The sequence below is a fragment of the Triticum aestivum genome, chromosome 1D (genome assembly GCF_018294505.1).
Source record: "Triticum aestivum cultivar Chinese Spring chromosome 1D, IWGSC CS RefSeq v2.1, whole genome shotgun sequence".
Taxonomy (NCBI): Eukaryota; Viridiplantae; Streptophyta; class Magnoliopsida; order Poales; family Poaceae; genus Triticum; species Triticum aestivum.
Window position 1 is genome coordinate 200910679 of NC_057796.1, and position 22352 is coordinate 200933030.

General features: G+C 46.0%; 1 protein-coding gene and 1 pseudogene across 1 annotated transcript; one reads left to right on the forward strand and one right to left on the reverse strand.

Annotated features, from left to right (window-relative positions):
* Positions 1 to 7782: 7782 nt before the first annotated feature.
* On the forward strand, positions 7783 to 10457 carry LOC123180963 (uncharacterized; annotated as a pseudogene).
* A 2555-nt stretch (positions 10458 to 13012) lies between these two features.
* Positions 13013 to 13894, reverse strand: LOC123167303 (uncharacterized). The gene has a single exon (XM_044585154.1). The coding sequence runs from the start codon at positions 13892 to 13894 to the stop codon at positions 13313 to 13315; it is 582 nt and encodes a 193-aa protein (XP_044441089.1). The 3' UTR covers positions 13013 to 13312.
* Positions 13895 to 22352: the final 8458 nt, after the last annotated feature.

The window sequence follows — 22352 nt, forward strand, 5'->3', positions numbered from 1 at the left end:
TTATATCATTTGAAGTTTGGATTGCCTGTTTCTCTACATATAGAAACCGTTATTTGTAGAATGCTCTTTTTCTTCACTTATATTTATTAGAGCGTGGGCAAATATTTTATAGAAAGAATTAGACTCTCATGCTTCACTTATATCTATTCAGAGAGTCAACAGGAATTGGTCATTCACATGGTTAGTCAAAAATCCTACATAAAACTTATAGATCACTGAATTTGATATGTTTGATTCCTTGCAATAGTTTTGCGATATAGAGATTGTAATATGTGGGAGGTACTAGTGAATGATTGTGGTTTAGTAAGAATATTGGTGTTAAGGTTTGTGATTCCCGAAGCATGCACGTATAGTCTCTCGTTATGCTAAGAAGTTCGAGCATGATTTATTATTATTGTCTTCCTTATGAGTGGTAGTCGAGGACGAGCGATGTCTTTTCCTACCAATCTATCCCCCTAGGGGCATGCGTAGTAGTGCTTTGCTTCGAGGCCTAATAGACTTTAGCAATAACTATGTGAGTTCTTTATGACTAATGTGAGTCGATGGATTATACGCACCCTTACACTACAAAAAAAATACACTTCCGTGATGATACGTGTTTGTCACAATAGGTCACATTTTCTGTCATGCATGTACATCCATGAAGATTTTATGACAGAATCAAGATAGTCATACGTGTGTTGTCGTAGAAGTGTTCCATGACAATATCAAAATTATCATCACGGAAGTGTCCACTTCCATAACGATAAATGGCACGTCATGGAAGTGTTTTCGTTAAGGGTGACCGACACGTGGAATCCACCATAATGGGTTGCCGTTAAGCTATCGGGTGCTGGTTTGGATCCGATAACCCGTTAACAGCCCCGATCAATGGGGAAATTCCACGTGTAAAATTCTCATTCATCGGAAGATCCACATGTCGGCTCAGCGTTGGGACATATATCATCCACTCATAGTACGGGAGGCGCCTATGATACGTCGGCACGTGGCAAGGCCCAACAGTGGCCCATTCAGGTGAAAAAGGCCGGCCCAGTCAAAATTAACAGGCCGGCCCATATAAGGCCTACTTGTGTTAGGTCCATTTAAGCCCACGACCCATATGAGATGTGCCAATTCGGCTCGTCAACGGCCCGTTAATGAGTTGACACCATTGCAGCCCATCGTCAGTTCGAGCCCGTTAAAAACCCGCTATATATTTGGGCTCAATATCGGCCCGATGTGGTTTCGGCCTGTTAACGGCCCATTCGAGGGATGGGCCAATTTTTAGGATGTACGTCTTTCGGCCTTTTAGCGACCCATTTAAGTGCCGGGCCAATTTTTGGACCGATGTGTCTTTCAGCCCGTTAACGACCCATAAATGAGTTGGGCCATTTGAAGCCGGACCTGAGTTTTGGCCTTTTAACAGCCCATGCTCTTCATGGTCTAATACCTGCCCGGTATCTCTTTCGGCGTGCTAAAGGCCCACAACACAGTTGGGCCATATACAGTACGACCTGACTTTCAGCCTCTTAGCGGCTCATGCTCTTCATGGTCCAGTACGAGCCTGATGTCTCTTTCAGCCTGCTAAAGGTCCACAGTATAGTTGGGCCATATGTAGCCCGACCTTAGTATCGGCTTGTTAACAGCCCATGAAATCAAATGGGCCCACCTGTTGCCCGCTTCGATGTCGTCCTGTTAACGACCCAGGAGGTAACAAGGCCGAGCATTAACTGTCAGCTCGTTTCAATTATAGCGACCCAATAGAGCTTTCGGCCTGGTTACGGCCCATTAACTTAGCAGGCCCGCTAAAGTTCGAACATGCCTGTAGGCTCAATTAGATAATTTGAGCCCATTACGACGAGCAATTCTGGACAGGACCAAAACCGATCAATCAAAATCCTATGAGAATTTTGGCCCCTGTGAGCCCATTAGGGAAGCCCATTATGGGCAGTGGGCTGCTTCCTTCATATAGGGCCCACGACTGTTCATGCTAACTAATAATTTCACTGCTTTTTTAGCTTCCTAGGGACCAATTAGCTGGAATGCGAGGCGCGCTAAGCAAACGTATGGCATACAAGGAAAAATGTTGCACATCCAGCATATATTATAGGAAATTACATCCATTGGGCAATCAAAGATTGATGCCAGTGCAAATAAATGAACAGAACCTAACGATCTACAACCTCACAATCTGCAACCTCAGCGCAGATGACGCCCATAAGCATGTGAGCAAGTTCTTCCTTCTTTGCTACACTGTCTCTGAAAATATTGATCAGTTGTTGTTGCGCAAGAATGTGCACCTCTGATTCCTCCATGATTTCCACCATTGCTTCAACCAGTAATTGGTTCACAAACATGCATTTTTTCCGTTGCATTTGAGACAGAGGAAACTGAACAAATTCAGATGGCAATTTTGGCAGGCTTATATTATTGATAGTAGAGAGTGTCTCGACCACTGCATCATAACATAAGTTAGGAGGGGAACCGAACAGATTAATCAAGAGTTATTACCATATTACCTGGCCTAGATTTATTGGAAAGAAACAATGGGGTTGCCTTGCTTTTTTAGAGTTTATCTTCTTATCTTCAGCAGCCTCCACAAAATTAACACACTAGCATTAATATCATTGGCCAGGTCAGATAATAGGAAAGCAACATTGACACAACGAACGTTTGGGCAACCAGACCACACCAGCCTACACCAAATTAACACAATATGGCACAACTATCATCAGCCAGGTAAGGTAATACGAAAGCAACATTGACACAATGAATGAATGGGCAACCAGAACAACACTACAATTTAGTAATGTGCATGATATGAGATAGTACACTCATGCAGCTCAGTATCCAAAACTACCAGACAGTTTTCCTTACAAAAATCAACATTGTCGCCTTTAATTATACATTTTTCTACAACTAAATTTAGATCAGATAAAGGTTGGATTCACGCCGATTAACAAAATACATGCTGATGTAAAAATATAGTGATATACAACATGTACTTACATCAGCATTGGAGCATAGAGAATTTCCACAAGATATTTTCCTCGAATACGATCCCAGTATAGAAAGTCTTCTATCCTTTAAGCTTATTTTTTAAAAGAGAGATGAGTAAGAAATATGTAGAAAATATGATCAAAATTCTATAAAATTTCATGATGCGAGGATACGCACACGCTTCTTAGAATGGAGTTGAAATATTTTTGCTGGATTGCAGCGGACTAGTTTCTTTGGCCACTAGAATCTGTTTATTATCAGTAGGAGTTGGGTTTCTCTATGCTGGAGCAGTATCTATGAACACTGGAGTTGGTTTACAATCTTCTGGCGTTTGGATCTTTTGCAAAGACCTTGTTTGTAACCCTTCAAATTCTAACATAGCCGTCTTCCCCTTGCATGCCTTATATAGAAGAATGGCGCTTCAATTATAAAACATGCTACAACAGAGAGATGAAATAGGTGCTGAAGAATAGAAAGGCATGACATATTGACATGTATTCCCTACATCCGGAAATAAATGGATGGGTCTAGGCATATTTCAGTTCTAGTTACATCCATTTTTATCCATTTCTGCGAAATGTAATCCGGACGGAGGGAGTATGATGTAAGAGCTAGGGATACGACAGGACAACAGAGTAAAAAATAATAATTAAATGTAAAACTGTATGATAGCGGAATACATACAGAAAAACACTAAGGCAACATATGCGTCTATGATTGGGAAACTAAGATGGCATTGCCACGGACCACTAGAACAACACTTCAATGTAAAAAGAACATGATATGGTGATAACCCACAAGTATAGGGGATTGTTTGTAGCCTTCTTCGATAAATAAGAGTGTCAAACCCAATGAGGATTTAAAGGCAGAACAAATATTCCCTCAAGTTCTATCGACCACCGATATAACTCTACGCACACTTGACATTTGGTTTACCGGAAACAAGTATGAAACTATTTTGCAAGAATAAAACTGTGAATACTTTGCGAGAATAAAACTTCGGATAAATTGCAAGGTAATAAAAGTGGATAGCTTTTGTCAATAAGAAAGTCATTTGTTCCTAGGCAATCGATAACAAGTACCGGTAATCATTCTTGCAATTTTACATGAGGGAGAAGCATGAGCTAACATACTTTCTCTACTTGGATCATATGCACTTATGATTGAACCCCTAGCAAACATCCGCAACTACTAAAGATCATTAAGGTCGTGAAACCCAACCATAGCATTAAGTATCAAGTCCTCTTTATCCCATACGCAACAACCCATCTACTCGGGTTTAAGCTTCTATCACTCTCGCAACCCACCATAAGCAAATCATGAACGTATTGCAACACCGTACCCTACAGCAGGGGCCGCTCACGTTTGCGCGATACGAAGAACACCGTAGGACAGCACCAAAAATAAAATATACAATCATACGAACCAAGATCACGATTAACCCATAGGACAAAACGGATCTACTCAAACATCATAGGATAACCATGAATCATTGGAAAATAATATATGGAGTTGAGCACCATGTTTAAGTAGAGATTACAGTAGGGAGAAGAGGTGTTACACCGCTGCATAGAGGGGGAGAAAATTGGTGTTAACGATAGCAAGATTGTTGATGTAGATCGCCGTCACGATCCTTGCCCCGGCGGCACTCCGGCGCCACCGGGAGAGAGGGGGAGAGAGCCCCCTTCTTCTTCTTCTTCTTCTTCTTCTTCTTCTTCTTCTTCTTTTTCTTCTTCTTCTTTATTGGCCTCCCCCCTAGATGGGAGGAGAGTTCCCCCTCTGGTCCATCGCCTCCATGCCGGCGGAGGGGCGGGAGCCCCTCCAAGATTGGACCTCCCTCTTTTTTCTCTTCTGTTTCTCGCTCCCCAAATCTGGCCGAAAACCGTTTCTTATATTCCGGGAGATTTGTAATTCCGATTGCGCCGAGATTTTAACACGATTTTTTCCGGATATAAGCTTCCTTGCGCCCGAAGTAGAGCTCCAACCGACGTTCGAATAGGGCACAACCCACCACCACGCGCCAGGGGCCTCTAGCACGCCCTGGTGTCTTGTGGGCTGTGTGGGCCTCCGTTTGCGGTGGTTCCAACTCCCAAAAATCACATATATTCCAAAATAATTCTTTGTGAAATTTTATTGCATTTGGACATCGTTTGATATGGGTGATACAAAAAACATGCAAAAAACAGGAACTGGCACTCGACACTGGATCAATAGGTTAGTCCAATAAATCATATAAAAAGGTGCCAAAAATATGTGAAAGCTGTATAATATTGACATGAAACAATCAAAAATTATAGATACAACAGAAACGTATCATATGGTCCTTCGACTGAGTGCCTTGGAAGTTGGAACCCATAATTTTCTCTTATCGCCTCTGCTATGGCCGCAATGTGATGTGCCAACGACTCGTGAATTGAGAATTTGAAATCCAGCTGCGCTGCCACCTGCTAGTATGTGTTGTGCAACAAGCCTAGCTGGGCCTGAACTTTCCCCAAACTCTTCCTAATCACCGCATTCTGCGCGACCTCACCATTGCCATGAAGATGAACAACGTCTGCGGTGATGGTTTATGAGGTGTAGACGATCGATCCAAGGAATGAGTGTCTGGTACTACGGGATCTCAGCACAAAATTTGACTGAAAACAAATTCTCTGCAGGATGCTGATCATGAAGTTCTCTAGTGTTTAAACCCGTCCGTGTAGTGGTATTTGGGTGGCAGTGCCCCTAGAGCTGTCAGTGTGATATTTTGGTCCTATAGTTTGGTCAGTTGACCCTGGCTTTTGCATGATCTACGTGACCTGGGTGCTGTAAAAACGTATCAATTACAACACTCACTTAGCCGCGTGCAAGAGATGGATTGGTGGAACTAGCGTAGCTCTCAATGGGGATGCGAGAATAATTAGGGATCGTAGGAAGAAGCAATGTGCATCTACAAAATTTTGTTCCAAATATGACCATATGTAACTTGTGCAAAAATAAAATGACCTAAATGAATATTCACACATCATTTTTTTTCTTTTTTTATGTGTGTGCATGCCACACATTGTCATATTTTTTATGAAAATTTATAGATGAACAAGATATAACATAACCCATGCCCTTTATTTATTTATTTATTTATTTTAACTAAGAAATAAGACATTCGACAATGGATACGCCTAACCTTTTTATGCCAACGCCTTGCTGGCTGCGAACTAACCTGTGGTTGGATGGTTAGAGGGACTGTGGTATCCCCAGCCCACCAGGGTTCAAATCCTGATACTCGCATTTATTCCTGTACTTATTTTAGGATTTCCGGCGATGCGCATTCAGTGGGAGGAGACATTTCCGTCGACAACGAGGTGCCTACGGTGACTTTGTAAATTTCAAGATGCTATGTCGGCTCAGTCTTTCGGAGGTGCTCATAGGCGTAGGGTATGCGTGTGTGTTCATAGGGATGAGTGTATGCACGTGTATATGAGTGCTTGTGTATGTACTGATGTTAAAAAACGCCTTGCTCGCTGAGCTCGAAGGCATCACACCCAACTCCGTCTTCTTCAGTTGAAAAAATCTCCCTCTTCTCCCCTGTTCCAACCTAGTAAGAGCATCTCTAGCAGACCCCGCATCCGGCCGGCCCGCAAAATGCGTTTGCAGTTCGCGGAAAAACGGCTTTGCAGGCCGGCGCGGACGGCCGCAGATGCAGACATCGCATAACGGACCCGTAAAAAAGGATATTCGCGGAATATGCTCTTTTACAGGTCGGCTTTGCGGGGTCTGATCTGGCGCAGCTCCTCCCGGCCCGAAAAACCTAAATTTGCACCTTAATTTGATCCAACATAATGCATTTCTTTGTTTTTTCAACAACATTGGATACATCACCAAATCTTTGCTAGAATAGTAAGACCAAAAAAACAAGAACCACAAGTATGCATTTTAGATGATTTCCAACTTCCATAACTGCTCCCACTAGTTGGACCAATATCTTCTCCATGCATTCGTTGTTGATCTGTGGATTCTTGATTTTGCATTCTTCTTTCTACATCTTTGGTTCGAAAGAAGTAGACGTTGCTTCCCCTCTAGTTGCACATGCAGCCACATCATTGCCTTCGATTCTTCTAAGGAGTGCGTCAACGTCTATTAAGTTTCTTCCTATCAATAAATCAACGTATTCGCCTTCCCAAAACCAAAATGAGCATCCATCTTCCTACACACATGATAATGTTCGACATGAGCTACCGCAATTGAACCAAAGAATGAGCTATCAAAATGAGCCGAACGAAAACAGCACGTACCCCATCGTTTTCGTATTTGAAGAACACCCATCCGGGGTGCTTCGGCGTGCCCGAAGTTAGCCACAGCACTGCCCGCGTGCAGTCGTCGCACTGTATGAGCGGCATCGGCGAGCCACAGAGCCGCTACGCGAGCGCCGAGCCCGGTGGATGGCCGGACGAATCCATGCCCGTAAACCGTCGGCGGCGGCGGGAGGACGAACCCGTACCTGCATGCGGCGATGCGACCTTGCCGGGGCTGCGGGAGATACTCCCAAACCATTCCATCGCTTGGCGCAGCCATCGGCGGCAGGAAAAGCCAAGTCCGGCATCTCCCGATGAAGGGCCGCAGATCCGCAACTTTCCAGCCCGCCGACGCAGGAGGGGGGAGGATAGGCCCATGCGTGTGGCGGCCTTTCGGCGTGCTCCCGCCGGCTGCTTTCGCCGGAATCTTGGCGGCGGCCCGGCGGTGGGCGAGAGGAGGTGGTTGGTGGGAAAAGCGCGGGTTGAAATGTCTCCTACAAACCGTTTCCGTTTATATACAGGGCATCGCAGATGTGAGAGGAAACCCGCGTATTCACGGGTTGGGGCCGAGATTTTGAGCGATCTGCTGGAGTTGCTCTAACCGTGTGTTACACAAGGGCGAGTGCTCGGCGGCTGATCCGCGGCGGCGTGCTTCCATCTTCTCACCCAACACCGGCGGCCTCGTCAGGTTGTTCCCTACTTCCTCATAGTAAATCGTAATCCTCCCCTCTCTGGTTTTCCCTTCCGGAGACACGGCGTGATTTGAAGAAGGAATCAGTGCCGATCCTGGGAGTGGGATTTCTTCTCAATCCGAGACGATCTCGAGGTCCGAGCAGTGGCCTGTATAAAATAGCTAGCGGGGCCGGGACGGAGAAGAGTCAACCAAGCCCAGCCTGTGATTTGATTTGAAGAAGGAATCCGCGAGCGATGGGGAGGAAATTGCCCGCTCTTGCTCCGGCCGGGGCGGTGGCGGCGGCGGGAAGGAAGCGAAAAGGTGCAACCTTGACAACGCTCGCCGCGTGCAAGCGCCCTGCGCGGGCGCAAGTAATCGGCGGCCGGGCGTCCCTGCCCACCGACATAGTTGGCCTCATCACCTGCCGGCTCCTGGCCGGTGACGGCGACGGCGACGGCGACGTGGTTGAACATCGCCTTCCGCGCCGTTTGCTCCGGCTGGCGCGCCTGCACGCCCACGGCGCGCGACCCCACTTTGCGGGATCCCCGCCTAGGCCGGCTGGGTCGCTCTCTGTGACGGCGACGCCGTCCGCCCAGACGATGCCTGCGAGATCGTCTTCTTCCATACGCGCACGGCCAGGCGCCTCCGCGTCCTCCTCCCGGTGCTCCGGCAACACAGGATCGTTGGCTTCACCGACGGACCCCTCATCCTCGTGCACAAGCGCACCACCTTGGTCCGCGTGCTGCACCCGTTCACGCGCGTCGTGGTCGATTTCCCGCCCCTCGCCCCCGTGTACCACGCGGTAGTCAGGCGGATGAAGCTGCTCGACATGAGCGCCGCGATATGCAGCAGCGCGTCCTCGGCGACCTCCATTGCCGTGGTGGTCTGGTTCCTCTGCACAAGTGTGGTGCTCGGCGCCGACCCGGGTTCAGATTGGGAGGTTCTCCACCGAGGTCTTTATGTTTGGAATACCTTGTCCTTCCAAGGAAAGCTCTATGCCACCACCCTGTCTTCACACGAGATCCTGCAGCTATACCCTCCTCCCAGACAGGAATCCCTCGAGAATTCTGTGGTGGTTGCTCATGCTCCATATTTTGCTGATCGCCTGCATAGCGATTTTCTACTCGTGGAGTCTGGTGGAAGAATGCTGCTCGTCATCCGGCACCCAGCTCCTGGTACAAAGGAGATGGACTGGTCGGGGCTAGCAGTCTTCAGGCTCTATGAAGTGCATCTGAGCAGCCAGCGGTGTAAGATTATCCCGGTGAACACCTTAGTCGACCGCTCGCTGTTTCTCAGCGGTGACCGATGCCTGTCTGTTTCGGCCAGGGACCTCCCAACCTTGAGCAGCAACTCCATCTACTTCAATCTACCATGGGACCCCATTGTGTTGCATTCGCTGGGGACTGGTTTGTCCGAGCGCTTAGCTGAGTCCTGCAAAATACATGACGGGAAGGACAGGATACGCCCATCTGTGCGCCCCTTCACCATTGCTGATCATCTCATGACCTACTGCCATACTCCTGAGTGGTATGTTTTCCTTCCTCAGTTCCCTTCCTAGCACAGATGCACCTCATCAGTATCCACCGCAATGAATGGATGTATGTTTAATTCTAATTTCGCTTGTCCTTCTCTTCCTCAACATATGTAGGTCTAAAGGACTCATGTTCCACGAGTACCAACACATACCTGAATCTTTCAAGGAACTGATTAAGAACATACGGGCACAGGATGTGCAAGTGCGGATTCCACGTATTGGTTGAGCTGACGCTAAGCTTCACATTGCCCACTGAATAATGAAGGTACAAATAATGCCAGTATAGGCAATAAAGGCACAACTTCTTGCAACTGTCTCAGTTAACATTTTTTCAGTCACACAACTTCTAACCTGGCAGTCTCTGTGTTGATATCAGTGTTATCATTTCTTGCATATTTGACTTGCCTGGTGCAATTTGCAATTAGTAGATTCCTACCAAGCGTAAGAGCAGTAACCATATCATCAGCAATGTGATCTCATTATAACCTGCTGCAGCTACATATGAGTAATATGGCTATGATTTAAGAGCAAACCAATTTCATTATCCACTTCTGTTCACACTGTCTCAGTATCCATTTTGTGAACATCAATTGTTTACAGCAGTAGTTATTACCAGCAATGTGACTATATGAGTGACCTAATCTTATGACCGTTTTTGTGAACACCAATTGTTTACAGGTTCTGGCAGCATATGGAGAAGAAGAGAAGGGGCATGAACCTGAAGATATTTTGTTTACTAGGATTGTTGAGAACTTGGTTAACGTATGTATCTGTCCAAATATATGATTATTTAGGAAAATGAAAATCCATCCTCAGTCATGTTGATTGCGGGGTGTATTTTGTCACCAAGTATGTTTGGGTGTTGAACTGCAGTGAAACTTTCTGTGTATTTTTGAACTTTGAGAAAATAATGCCCATGTGACCTTCATGGCCTCGTTTTTTGATACATAGCCCCGTCTTAATAATGCGAAGTTGGATTATCGTCCTTGCATCAAAGATACTGCAGGATATATGTGTCGCGTTAATTTTTCTTGTGTTCATAGACCACCTGCTTATGCATTTGGTTGTAGGTTATCTTATACTGATTCTTTGGGACCTGCCAAACTTGTTTGTGAAAATGTTAAACCTGGTCGCGGGCATGTATTTTAGTTATTTCCCAGAACACTCAAGTAACTCTTCATAATGAAAGCTCAAAATGACTTGGTTTTCTTTATTTATTTGCACGGTGATTTTATCGAAAACAGAAATTTTCCCATCATGGTCTTGCAAATGTTCTGAAGTCTTACGATATGAAGCGGTCAGTGTAGAACTGTAGATGGTCTCGCTTCTCATACTCATGGCCCATGAATCATGATTAATGGCGATTTTCTTTCCAAGCTCATCGGGACGTTAGGCAACATTAATTCTCAGCGTCTTGGGCAGGGCCATGGGCCTGATCACCAACCTTACTAAGAGCTCTGCAACTCCTATTAGATGCGAAGGTCATGACATTCAGCGATTTCTTCAGCCCGCGATTGTCCATCTACCTTGCCAATAAGTATACAGGAACACCTTTATCCACCCGCAAGCTCACTAAGGCTCAATGGCAAAGACTTGTCGACAGAATTGATCGGTACCTAGCTAGCATATTGGAAGGCGCCGATGTTGAATGAGACGTTTGGAGCTCCGCAATTTCGTTCTGAGCTCCATGGCGGCCTATCTGACGAGATGCCGGCCTGGGTTAAAAAGGAACTCAACCATTGGCGGCGTGCATGGCTTTGGGCGCACGCACGCAGTCGGTCTCTCGCTATCTCGCACATATGAGAGTTACGTAAAGGCACCGTAACAAATAAATCCTAAAACCCTAGGTGCACGATTGCTGGATGCGCGGGTACCGGATACGTGGTGTAGTGCATCTTTGTAGGAATAGTCAACTCGCATGATAATTTGATCCGTAGGAGTTGATGGTCGGGACCACAGGTGAACGATCTGGAGGCGGTGGCTCGCCAGTCGCCACTGATCAAGTAGCCATGTTTAAAATATCATTTTTTTAGCGCGGTAATACTGGAGTAGTTTTTAGAACGATTGGTATGGAGCGAAAATGGAATTCATAACTACTACCTCCGTCCTGGTTTACTAGTCCCCATCGTATTTTGGGTCAAAATTTGTCCACGAATTTTACTTGTAAAATGTGAATGGAAAACGAGATTTTGTTATACGCAAACAAAAAAAGACTAGAGGGAGTGATTGCTCTGACACGGACGCGACCTCTCATATCGCAGGCATTGAACCGGCGCGCCGGCAAAGAGGGCCCCACTCGCTGCAGGTCAGACTGAACACGCCTCCTCGCCGCATGCAACCGGCTTCAGACTGCCCCTCCTTCCTCCATTGAAGGAACTAGAGATTTTTCTAGTTATAAATATAGGAACTAGAGATTTTTTCTTTATTTATAACTCTCCTCATATTTTTTTGGCTTTAAAGTGAATCATGATTGTGGACATTATCTATGAATGTGCAGATATCTATGAACATGTGTTCGATGTGGAAGTTGAACTTGGAATGTTGGGCTTGTGTGTGAACTATACCATGTCCAACGCTTCGTCTGTTATTGTTTGGAAAGTAATTGCTGTTATTACATGACCCGAAAAAAATTTATTTTGTGCCACATCAGTAGATGCACGGACATCACAACAGGCATGCTAACTGGATAAACATTTGAACTTAGCTATTATGAAGGAAAATTTGCATTGACAACAGTTTTAGATAGCAGGAGACGCCTTGCCTGCTCTGCCTCTGCTAGCTTCTTTCTGGTTTCTTCCATCTCTTCTTTGGCTTGGGTGAAGAGAGCATCTGATTGCTCTTTTCGCTTCTTCAGGAACTCAGCTACATTCTCAAGGGCTGCTACACGCCTTCTTTCAGCCTTTACTAGAACCACGAGGAGACGAACAGTTGACGACTCCACGTGGCTTGTGTGTAATCCAGCATCATCTGGGAATTTGCACCTTGTGTCTAATCCGGTATCATTAGGGAACGGGCACCTTATGTGTAATCCAACCTCATTTTGGAAACATGATCTCGAGGTTGACCATACTTTCCTTCTCGCAGGAACTGCATCCTGACATGAAGTTACTTCTTTTTTAAATCAATACTCAGAGCAACCCAGATCCGTTTAGTAGAAGACAGATAAAACATGACTCGTAGAAGTGAATTCAAAAGGAAAAATATAAAAACAGACTCCAAGGTGAGAACACCCACTTCCTACATCAAGCTAACAATGAAAGCATTATGACAATTAAGACTCTTCTTATTACACATCCAAAAACACGAGGCTAAGAGAAACAGAAACTACAACATATACACATCAAAGAAGACGAGGCTAAACGAAAGTAATTGAAAGGGTATTACTTACCAAAGCTCGGTTTACAGGTTCGGTGCAGCTCCTCTTTAACTTGCCTCGTTTCTTGAAGATGTCCCCAATATCCCGTGCTTGGTCTTTGTTGCTCCTTTGCATGTTCGCACTCGTGGTTTTAAAATCTCAACATGGAAAAATATAATACTCATGCATCTTGTGGGCAACATTAAAGCACTCATCTGCCATGTTAGAGCATCTCCAACAGAAGCGCAACGCGCGGCGCGTTAAAAAAGCATTTACAGCGCTGGAATAGCCAGTTTTTGCGGGCCGCGGAGTGCTGGCTCCAGCGGCCGCTGCAAAAAAATTGCGCGTGCGCGCCGCTCCAGCAAACGCGCTATATTTTTTTCTCCTTTCTACTCTGACTCGATACACATTCGACTCCGAGTCGATACTGACATAGATAGATACATAGATAGTTCTCAGCATAGATATAGCATAGATAGATAGGAAAATAGATAGTTCAACTACTCCTCGTCATTCGACTCCGCCTCGGTGATGTCCTCCTCCGACGTCTCAATGTAGGCGTCAAGATACCGATCATCGTCGGAGTCCCAGGGTGACGCTGCTCCTAGCTTGATGTTGAATTGAGCGGCCGCCTTCCGCGTACACCTGTCCTCATGATAGGCAGCTCGCCCCGCCCTCCTCTTCTCCCTCTCCGCCCTCCTTTGCGCGTAGAACTCACGCTCGTTGATGATGTCCTGCGGGAAGTGTTGGCGCCACAGCGCCATGGCTTCCTCATCCATCTCGGCGATGCCGAGATGGTGCTCCCGCCTCCGGTTGCGACGATCGTGGTCGGTTATAAGCCGCGGCGGAGGCGCGAGCTCCTTCGCCCGCTCCCGCGTCGGCACGTTGGGGAAGTTCATCTCCCTATGAGGCCGCCAGAGGTGCCATGTCGCCGCGTCGTACACGCGGGCAACCTCGTGGGCGGTGTCGAAAGTGCCGAGGCCGAGGCGCACCTCGCGGAACTGGATCTTGGCGGAGAAGCCGCCGAAGGGGCGGGCGCGGACGCTGTGGTAGCCCCAAGTTTCCCGGCGGCGCGGCGGCATGGTGGCGCGGCGGCGAGGCGAGGCTAGAAAGAGCGGGGAGAGAGCGGTTGCGAGGCACAGAGCGGTGGGAGGGCGTTGGATTTTATAAATCGCGCCGAACGCCCCGCGCCAAAACTAGCGCGCGCCCGACCGCTTTTTCCCGCGCGCGCACGATCCTTTCCCGACGTCCCTGCTATCTCTACTCTCTTCTCTACTCTTATATATTTATTTTATATTTATATTTATCACTACTTCTTATATCTTATATATCTCTTATATATATTATATATATCTACTATCTACTATCTCTACTACTCTTATAAAATATAAAATATTCTTATATTATATATATATATATATATACTCTTATAAAAAACCGAGTTGGTGATGATGGTGTGCCTGCCATCTTGTAATATAGACCGTTTGATCTATAGCTAACGGATAGAAAGCAAACTATGACAATTTTACAAAAGATACCCGTACCTCTCTCCACATTTACAGATAAGGCCTTGCCTCGTTCATGCTTATCTCCCACAAGATAAACTACTCATACAAATCCATCTTGATGTTTCGTGCAACGCATGGGCATCTTGCTAGTTCTAAAATACTTTCCATCATTTGCCTCCCTACTGGTTGCAGATGAAGAACCTACCCAAGCACAGCGCAATACAGGAGCGACTCACAGTTACAAGGTGATATTCTGTTGGACAATGCAGCTATAACCAATTACTTTTACGGGAACAATAGCAACCAGGAAATTTGAAGGGTAGGTATGAACAAAACTCAAACTACACATGTACTGCTAAGAGATTCAATACACACATTACCAATCGAGGAGGAGTACGATGGTCGCGGTGGCCTTTGTGCATCATGGTCGGCAACGAGAGTCAGTTCATTGTCCACGACGGTGGTGCTTCTGCGCTTGGCGTCGGCTTTCGGGAAGTAGATCCGAGACCATGGAAGACGGTGCCGGGGAAGAGGCTCCGTGTACAACGACAACGGTGGACCGGCTCCAGTGCGGCATACGACGTCGTCGATGAGGCAGATGCGCTGCGTTGGACGAGTGCGCCGATGTAGAAAGGGAGGAGCACGAAGGCTATGGTGCCGTGGACAAGTCTATTTTGCGGTGGGGATAGAAAATGGGGAGTATTCAGGTGTACTACTCTGGGTGCCGGGGTGGGTTGGCTGGGTAGGGTGAACCTGAAGTTACCAAAACAGCCCCCTACCAACCATCATTCGTATGCCTGTTCCGAAGGGTATGATGGTAACTTCACATTGCTCGAATCAGGGTCGCAGGAGATTTTCCCTCCGACCTCAAAATTTTGTAACACTGAACTCATCGTTTGGCGTGTTGGGTGATTGGGCTAAGCAACTAGTGAGTAGTACTAGTAGTTAGTAGTACTAGTAACTACTAGTACTCCCTCCGTTTTTATTAACTCTGCATATTAGGTTTGACTGAAGTCATACTTCCTAAAGTTTGACCAAGTTTATAGAAAAATATAAAAATTTACCATAACAAATGTCTATGATGTGAAAGTACATTCAATAATGAATCTAATGGTATTTATTTGTTATTGTATAAGTTAATATTTTTTGTTATGAACTTTGTGAGAGTTTACAAAACTTGACTTTGACCAATGCTAATACGCGGACTTAAATAAAAAGGGAGGGGGTACACATTTGTTTTCTTAGTTTGTAGTGGAATTAATCAGTTGTTGTAATCGTAAAATAAATATATTAGGATACTGACTTCGAATGTAATAGTTTATACAATTCAATAGTTAGAATCATTGTTGAATTCCAAGATGTATACAAGGTCTATAGTACTTCACAATATGCTCAAACTCACATAATCCCAGTCAAATGAAAATATAAATGCATTTCATAGTTATTACTTTGTAGGATGCAACAAAACCAACCATAACTCTATTGATCCATTATAAAAGCAACATTTTGAACACATCACAATGTGTGAATGAAACGTGTAGAGAGAGCTTGCGAAGATGGCACAGATAGGGCGGGAAAGATTGTATGTATGTGGGCGAGAGAGTAGGAGACAAACCTAACGAGAGAGAGAGAGAGAGAGAGAGAGAGAGAGAGAGAGAGAGAGAGAGAGATAGAGAGATAGAGAGGGAGAGGAAGAAGTTAGGTCTGTGAGAAAGATGGAGACATGTAATATACGTGAGATGCGTGTGCTTCCGGATTTTGTACATGTGGAAGGAGAAGAGACAACGGGTTTGATGAGAGAGCTGGAAAAACATGGACGAGAGGGGAAGGATCTTGTGGGTTGAGGGATTGATAATTTTGTGCGGGAGAGAGGGGGGAGGAGTCACTCAGCCGCCGTCACATCATCATGCTTCCAAATGTCCCCGCATTCTCTAGTGCAATGTGGTCACCGTGTTCGATCTCCTTGATGCCCTCGTTGAAGATTAAGGTGGTGTGCATGTTGGGGTGCAGAGAAGCACAAGCGAGAGTGGTCGCCATATAACCTTGGATGGGGATGAATTGTGTGCTCGGGGGAGGGGGAGTGTGTTAGAAGTGTGTGTGTGTGTGTGTGAGTGAGAGAGAGAGAGATATTGAGAGAAATCAAAACTATGAAGAGAATGTGTGTGCCAAAAGCGGCAGTACTAGACAATACAGGGTTCACAAACACAAATCTAGTACTGAACAATAGTACTTACTACAGACAAGCAAAGTTGCACTAATTAAACTTTGCAGACTATTTCTTGCCACCGACCTACGGGATGAACCCTGCATAACTGACTAGCCATGGACTTCGTGAGAGATGTCTACTGGCACCATCACCATCTCCTCAACCTTGGAGAACCTGACAGAGTGGTCTTTCCACTCATAAACATGACGATGAAGACAGGCCGCATCAGATTTGTCGGGAAGCTTTACAAGAACCACACCCTTCGTAATCAAAGGCACAGCCAGGAAATTGTTGTGGTTAAGTACAGCCTCGAGAACACGCCTGACAACAATGCTACAGGAAAACACTAGTTCAGGACACGTGGCGACAAGGACACAGCAGCTGGATAGTTTAGCAGTAGAACTCATCCTCAGGTCTTCCAGTTCACATGGCATGACTTTGAAAACTTCATCTCCACCGCGGACCTGGTTCTAATTCAAACAGAAACCAAATATTTTATTACTACCTCCGTTCAGAAATATAAGATGATTCTCGATATTTTACTCCATATATGACTACATATACGCACAGAAATGAGTGAACAAAGACACTAGAACATGTCTTCAAAGGCATGAGAGCAGAGGGATTACTTGCAATATCCATAACACAAGTTACTGATGCAAATATACCCTCTTCAAAGGTAGCATTGATGTTCATAACGTAGTTGAAAGTAATCTATAAGAAATCAGTGCCAACCTCTCGCATGTTTTCGTCAAAAGAGGAATTTAGAACCGCCATTTGGCACACAAAAATCACATGCAAGATCACCCAGAAAGTGGTACTACTAGTACTAGTACTGCGTGTTAGATGAAAAAACATGATCAAGATCGAGAAAAAGATCATCAAGAAGAGATATTACCTGGACTTGCTTAATGAGGGATCCTGGAGAGGGGGGCTTGGATAGGGCGATGGCTTTGAGCTTGTCTGCGGTAGTCTCGGCGGGGTGCTTGCGCTTCTTCGTACCATGAGCCTCGACGGTTTTTGCCAGAGCCATAGACATCACTTCGGCCGGTGCTCCAGCGTCCATCAAGAAACTGTCAAATATAAATAAAAGAAAAGAAACCATAATCACAAACCCAAAAGAAGAACAGAGAGGGAGTTATAGGATCAGTCTCGGGGTTGCAAGACCGGGCCTTGGCCAGAATCAACACCATTCATGCGCTCACCTTTTCTTCTTTTGGAGAGAAGAACAATGGCAGAAGCAGGTCAGGGTTTTCTTGAAGAAATGAGGAACAAGATGAGGGAGAAGCAAGGGTTGGGTAGAGAGGAAGCTGAGAGAGAAGAGTGAAATGATGGTTTCTTCGTCCGTCCAACTTACTGCTGGAAAGGAGGGGGTTTTGTGATTTGACGGCTCATTGAGCATTACTGCAACGCTTCGATCGGGGAAGTTTACCGTGCAGTTGGGCACTCTACTACGAAGTAATTTAGTGCATGGTTGGTGGATCCTGATGATGGTTGTCCCACACGTCGGCGAAAGTGGGTAGCAAAGTTCGCGACGACCGTCGAGGAGGATGCGCATGGTAGGGCGAGTCCACTGTTTTTTCTGAAGAAAAAAAATGATTACAGCAAGCGTTTCCACTCTTACGATGGCGGAGTGCGAAACACGATAGCCACTTGAACATACACAGTGCTCCTACTACTAGGCATGTGCAGTGGTTCATATGTCAGTACTACATAATCTTGTTGCTAGTGTAGGAGTAACATATGACGATAACAAATGATGTTGTGCGCATGTCAACTATATGAACAGTAATGTAACTATATTGAGATGAGAATGCAACCAAACACAACCACACGCTTTGTGCTACAGTGACTGATCTGCACCGTCTGATTTTGATCCAACGGTCATGTTGCACCGAGACATGGACATGCCCATGCAGAGGACTCCTAAACACCACCAAAGTCCCTCTGCTTCTCGAGGCGCACGACGTTGGTGATGCAGGGTGCAACGGCCCGCAGAGCTCGCTCCCGGTCGACGGGAGCTAGCTCGTCAAAGACGGCGTCCAATGGCACGAATGGATTCCGGTGATGGAGCCCTAAGAGGATTCGCCCAGCGACGGCAGCCCGCAACCCCTCCTTGTCCAGCTCCGCCCCCACCATCGCGCGGAGACACCTCAGCTCCTCGGAGATATAGGTGAAGAAGGAGACCAGGTCAGGAAGCCGTAACTCGTTGAAGTCGACGGGGTGGTCGAACGGGTTTAGCCCGACGGTCGGCATGGTCGCGCTGGCACGACGGTAGGCATCACGCAGCCGCAACACGTGCGTGGAAACTTGGTCTACCAAGTGGCTGAGGCAATCCTGGACCTCGTCATGATCGGCCCGCTCGCGCTCCAGCCGCCTCCCCTGACGGCCTATCATATCTCCCTCTTTCTGCAGCAACGCCGCCGACGCCTCGAGCATCTTTGCGGTGGACGCCTACCGCTTTTGAAGCTCCCTGAACTCCCACACATAATGGAGGAGCATGGCACTCCTCTCCTCCTTGAGCTCACGGAGCTCCATGTCCTTGGCCCTGAGCTCCGCATCCTTGGCCTCGAGCTCCTGTGTCAGGCGCCTCACCTCAGACTCCGTGATATGCTGCGCCGCCATGGCACCAGGTAGAAGCAATGGGGAGAGGAAGCAAAGGGGGCGAAACGGCTAAAAGGCAATGCAATCTACGGGAAGGCGGAGGGAGCCAGCCAAGGAGCGGGGAATCTTTAGGTTTTCACCATGGGAAAACACCAGTCGACGACTTCTCACATCAGGGAGCAGTGGGTTTTACAGGCGGAGTCATCGTGACTAATTACTGCCGCACCTGCTCCCGTCAATCAAAAAATTAAAAATCCAACCGTGCCTGCTCCCGTCAATCAAAAAAATAAAAATCCTGTCGTGCTTGCCGCACCCAAAGACTAGAGCAACGCCACGGTGGATATTTAAATTTACGTGCCAGCAAGGAGATAAAAAAAGGGTGAAAAACAAATGTGGCGGCGGCCCAGCTAATCGGTCGCACTAGCCCAACTAGCTAGCCACCGTGCTTCACTGATGTACTCGGCGGGAAAGGTGGTCTTTCGTGATTTGACGACCCATTTACTTGCTTCGGCGCTACGACCGAGGAGGACCCAGAAAACACGCGGTAGGGCGTCCCACGTCTTGGCAAGGAAGAATATATGAGTGCACCACCCGGGAGGACCCCGAAACCGCGCGATAGGGTGTGCCACGTCTCGGCACGGAGGAAAAATGTGTGTGTAAAAATATATCAGATGCAGTAGTACCTATGGTTCGACGTCGGGGCCCAGCCAGTCGGTCAAAAACACCCCACTAGCCACACAGCTTCATCATGCTAACGTGGCATGGAGGATAGGTGTGGTTAGCTCCGTCTCGACCAGCCACAACGTCTCTTATTCTAGGCGATTCTTCTATTTTTCCAAGCTTTTTTTAGTTATAATAACACCACGGCAAGCTAGCGCCGCTCTTCGTGTGTGCCCGTGCGTCTAAAGGTTAGACGATGGAGAGGAGAGAGAGACCGCAGACCTGGGACCCACCAGTAAGTGAGTCAACGGTCATGCACGTGTTGACGAGGCACTCCCTCTACTCTACTCAACGTAATACTGTATAAAATCAAGTTATGGGACAAAGCCAACAACCGTTGTTGTTTCAGGCTATCGACTTACGCTTTGTAGTCCAGGTTGCTAGTTCGAATCTCGTCTTTCAGATTTGTTAGTTTTAGGTCCAAATTTGATCAATGACAAGTGGGACCCCCGTGTGTTGTTCCGATATTTCAGTGTAGGATGGTTTTTTTGAACAAACACTTTGCGCGGTTACACAAGTAACGGCACGAGTTACACGTACTATATTTTGCAAGTTTATGAACAAAAATGACAATGGCATAGAATATCACATCCACCCCGCAGCTTAGATGCTATGGTGATACGAGCAAGGTTGTCAGAATCGTGATTTTGAATCGGATCGGAGCTCTGATGGTAGAACCATAAATCGTAGAATCTTCACTACCAGGATCGTAGAAACGTAGATTTTATGAACTAAAATCGTAGAATCAGGTGGGTAAGTTTGGAACGTAAAGTCGTAGAATCGTATAACAGAATCGCGATTCTAACAACCTTGGATACGAGTTTTTACATCGTTGGAAGTGAGATCCAATGGCTTAGGAGTAGTCTTTGTAATTATGCGCAATTTCCAAACTCTCCAAAGGTTTTTTTGCAAATAAAATATTCAGGCCTCGTGTGTGCCGCTACATCTTGGATCCAACGGCTCCCCATTGCTCATATTAGGTGCTCCCCGTAGCTTAATTAGCCGCTACGGTGATACGAGCATCTAGGTCGTATGATCTATGATCAGATGGCACATGCGTAGTACTTGTACTTTCTGCGCAATTCCCAAACTCTCTCAGTCGTATATTGCAAAAACATTCAAACCTCCTACTGTGGGCCGTTAGATCTCCGTGAACTCGTATCACCATAGAATCTACGGTTCGGGAGCACCTCATATTCACCCGTGCGAGAAAACATCAGGTGCTCTCGCAGCTTGGATGCTACGGTGATACGAGCTTCGAGGTCGTTTGATCTGAGATCCAATGGCATCTCAGCAGTCTTTGTGCTTGTAAGCAGTGGCCGAACTCTTTGCGGGCTTTTCTACAAAAAACCATTCAAACCACCGAGGAGTTGTTGGGTGACAAATACAACGGCTCCGAAGAGCTTGTATCACCAAAGCATCTAAGGTGTGGTAGCACATGATATTCTTACATACAGGAGAATATGATGTCCTCCTTCATCTTAGATGCTACGGTGATACGAGCTTCGAGGTCGTTGGATATGGGATCCAAGGGCATCTGAGTAGTTTTCATACAAATTGTGTGCAATTCTCAAACTCATTAAGGTTTCCTGTAAAAATATTAAGACATCACGTGAGCTGCTATATCTCAGATCTACAGGCTCCAAGCAACTCGTATCAGCATATAGCATCTAAGGTGTGGGGGTAGATGATATTATCTCGGGGAGGAGGGGGTGCACAACCAATTGGTGTTTGGGAGCTAGGATGGGGACAAATATAATCTAAACAATCCTAAACAGAGCTTCACAAATTTATCTAAGATCGAGGGGTTAACCCCCAACAATCTATATAGCTCCCCCTAAACACAACATTTGCACGTACTGTAGTACTAGACTTAATATTCATGTTTTAGTTTCCTGTTCATTTTAAATATTGAATTGAGGACCATGCATGTCTTATATTTTACTCCCTTCGTTCCTAAATATTAGTCTTTTTAGAGATTTCAAATGGACTGGCACATACGGATGTATATAGACATATTTTAGAGTGTAGATTCACTCATTTTGCTCCGTATGTTGTTACTTGTTGAAATCTCTAAAAGACTAATATTTAGGAACAGAAGGAGTATTTTTGAATTTGTGTCATACATGCATGGTTTGGAAAAATAGATGCACTATACTTATTGGATTGTTGTTGTGTTCGTGTGTGTGGGGGGGGGGCATATGCTTGATACATACAAAGTTTTCTCACCACCATATTGTCACCTTTTAAATTTGAATTTGCAATGAAAAACTTACTAGGGATACCATGAAATGTGAAATCCACGTTGAGATCACTATATCACAAACTCACTCCAATTCAAGAACTCGTCATAAATCAATTACCACGTCGAGATTAATATTTGCAAGGAAATTACGGGCATTATAATACACATAGATTCGTTCGGCAATTTAAAAGATTCCTTTCGTATTCTTGAATGGTACCCAACGGCGTATCAGCCAGACCTTGGCTCATGTTAATCCT

Bases quoted from the DNA above. Each gene is read 5' to 3' on its own strand.
- LOC123167303 (XM_044585154.1), bottom strand. From the start codon at position 13,894: ATGCCGCCGCGCCGCCGGGAAACTTGGGGCTACCACAGCGTCCGCGCC.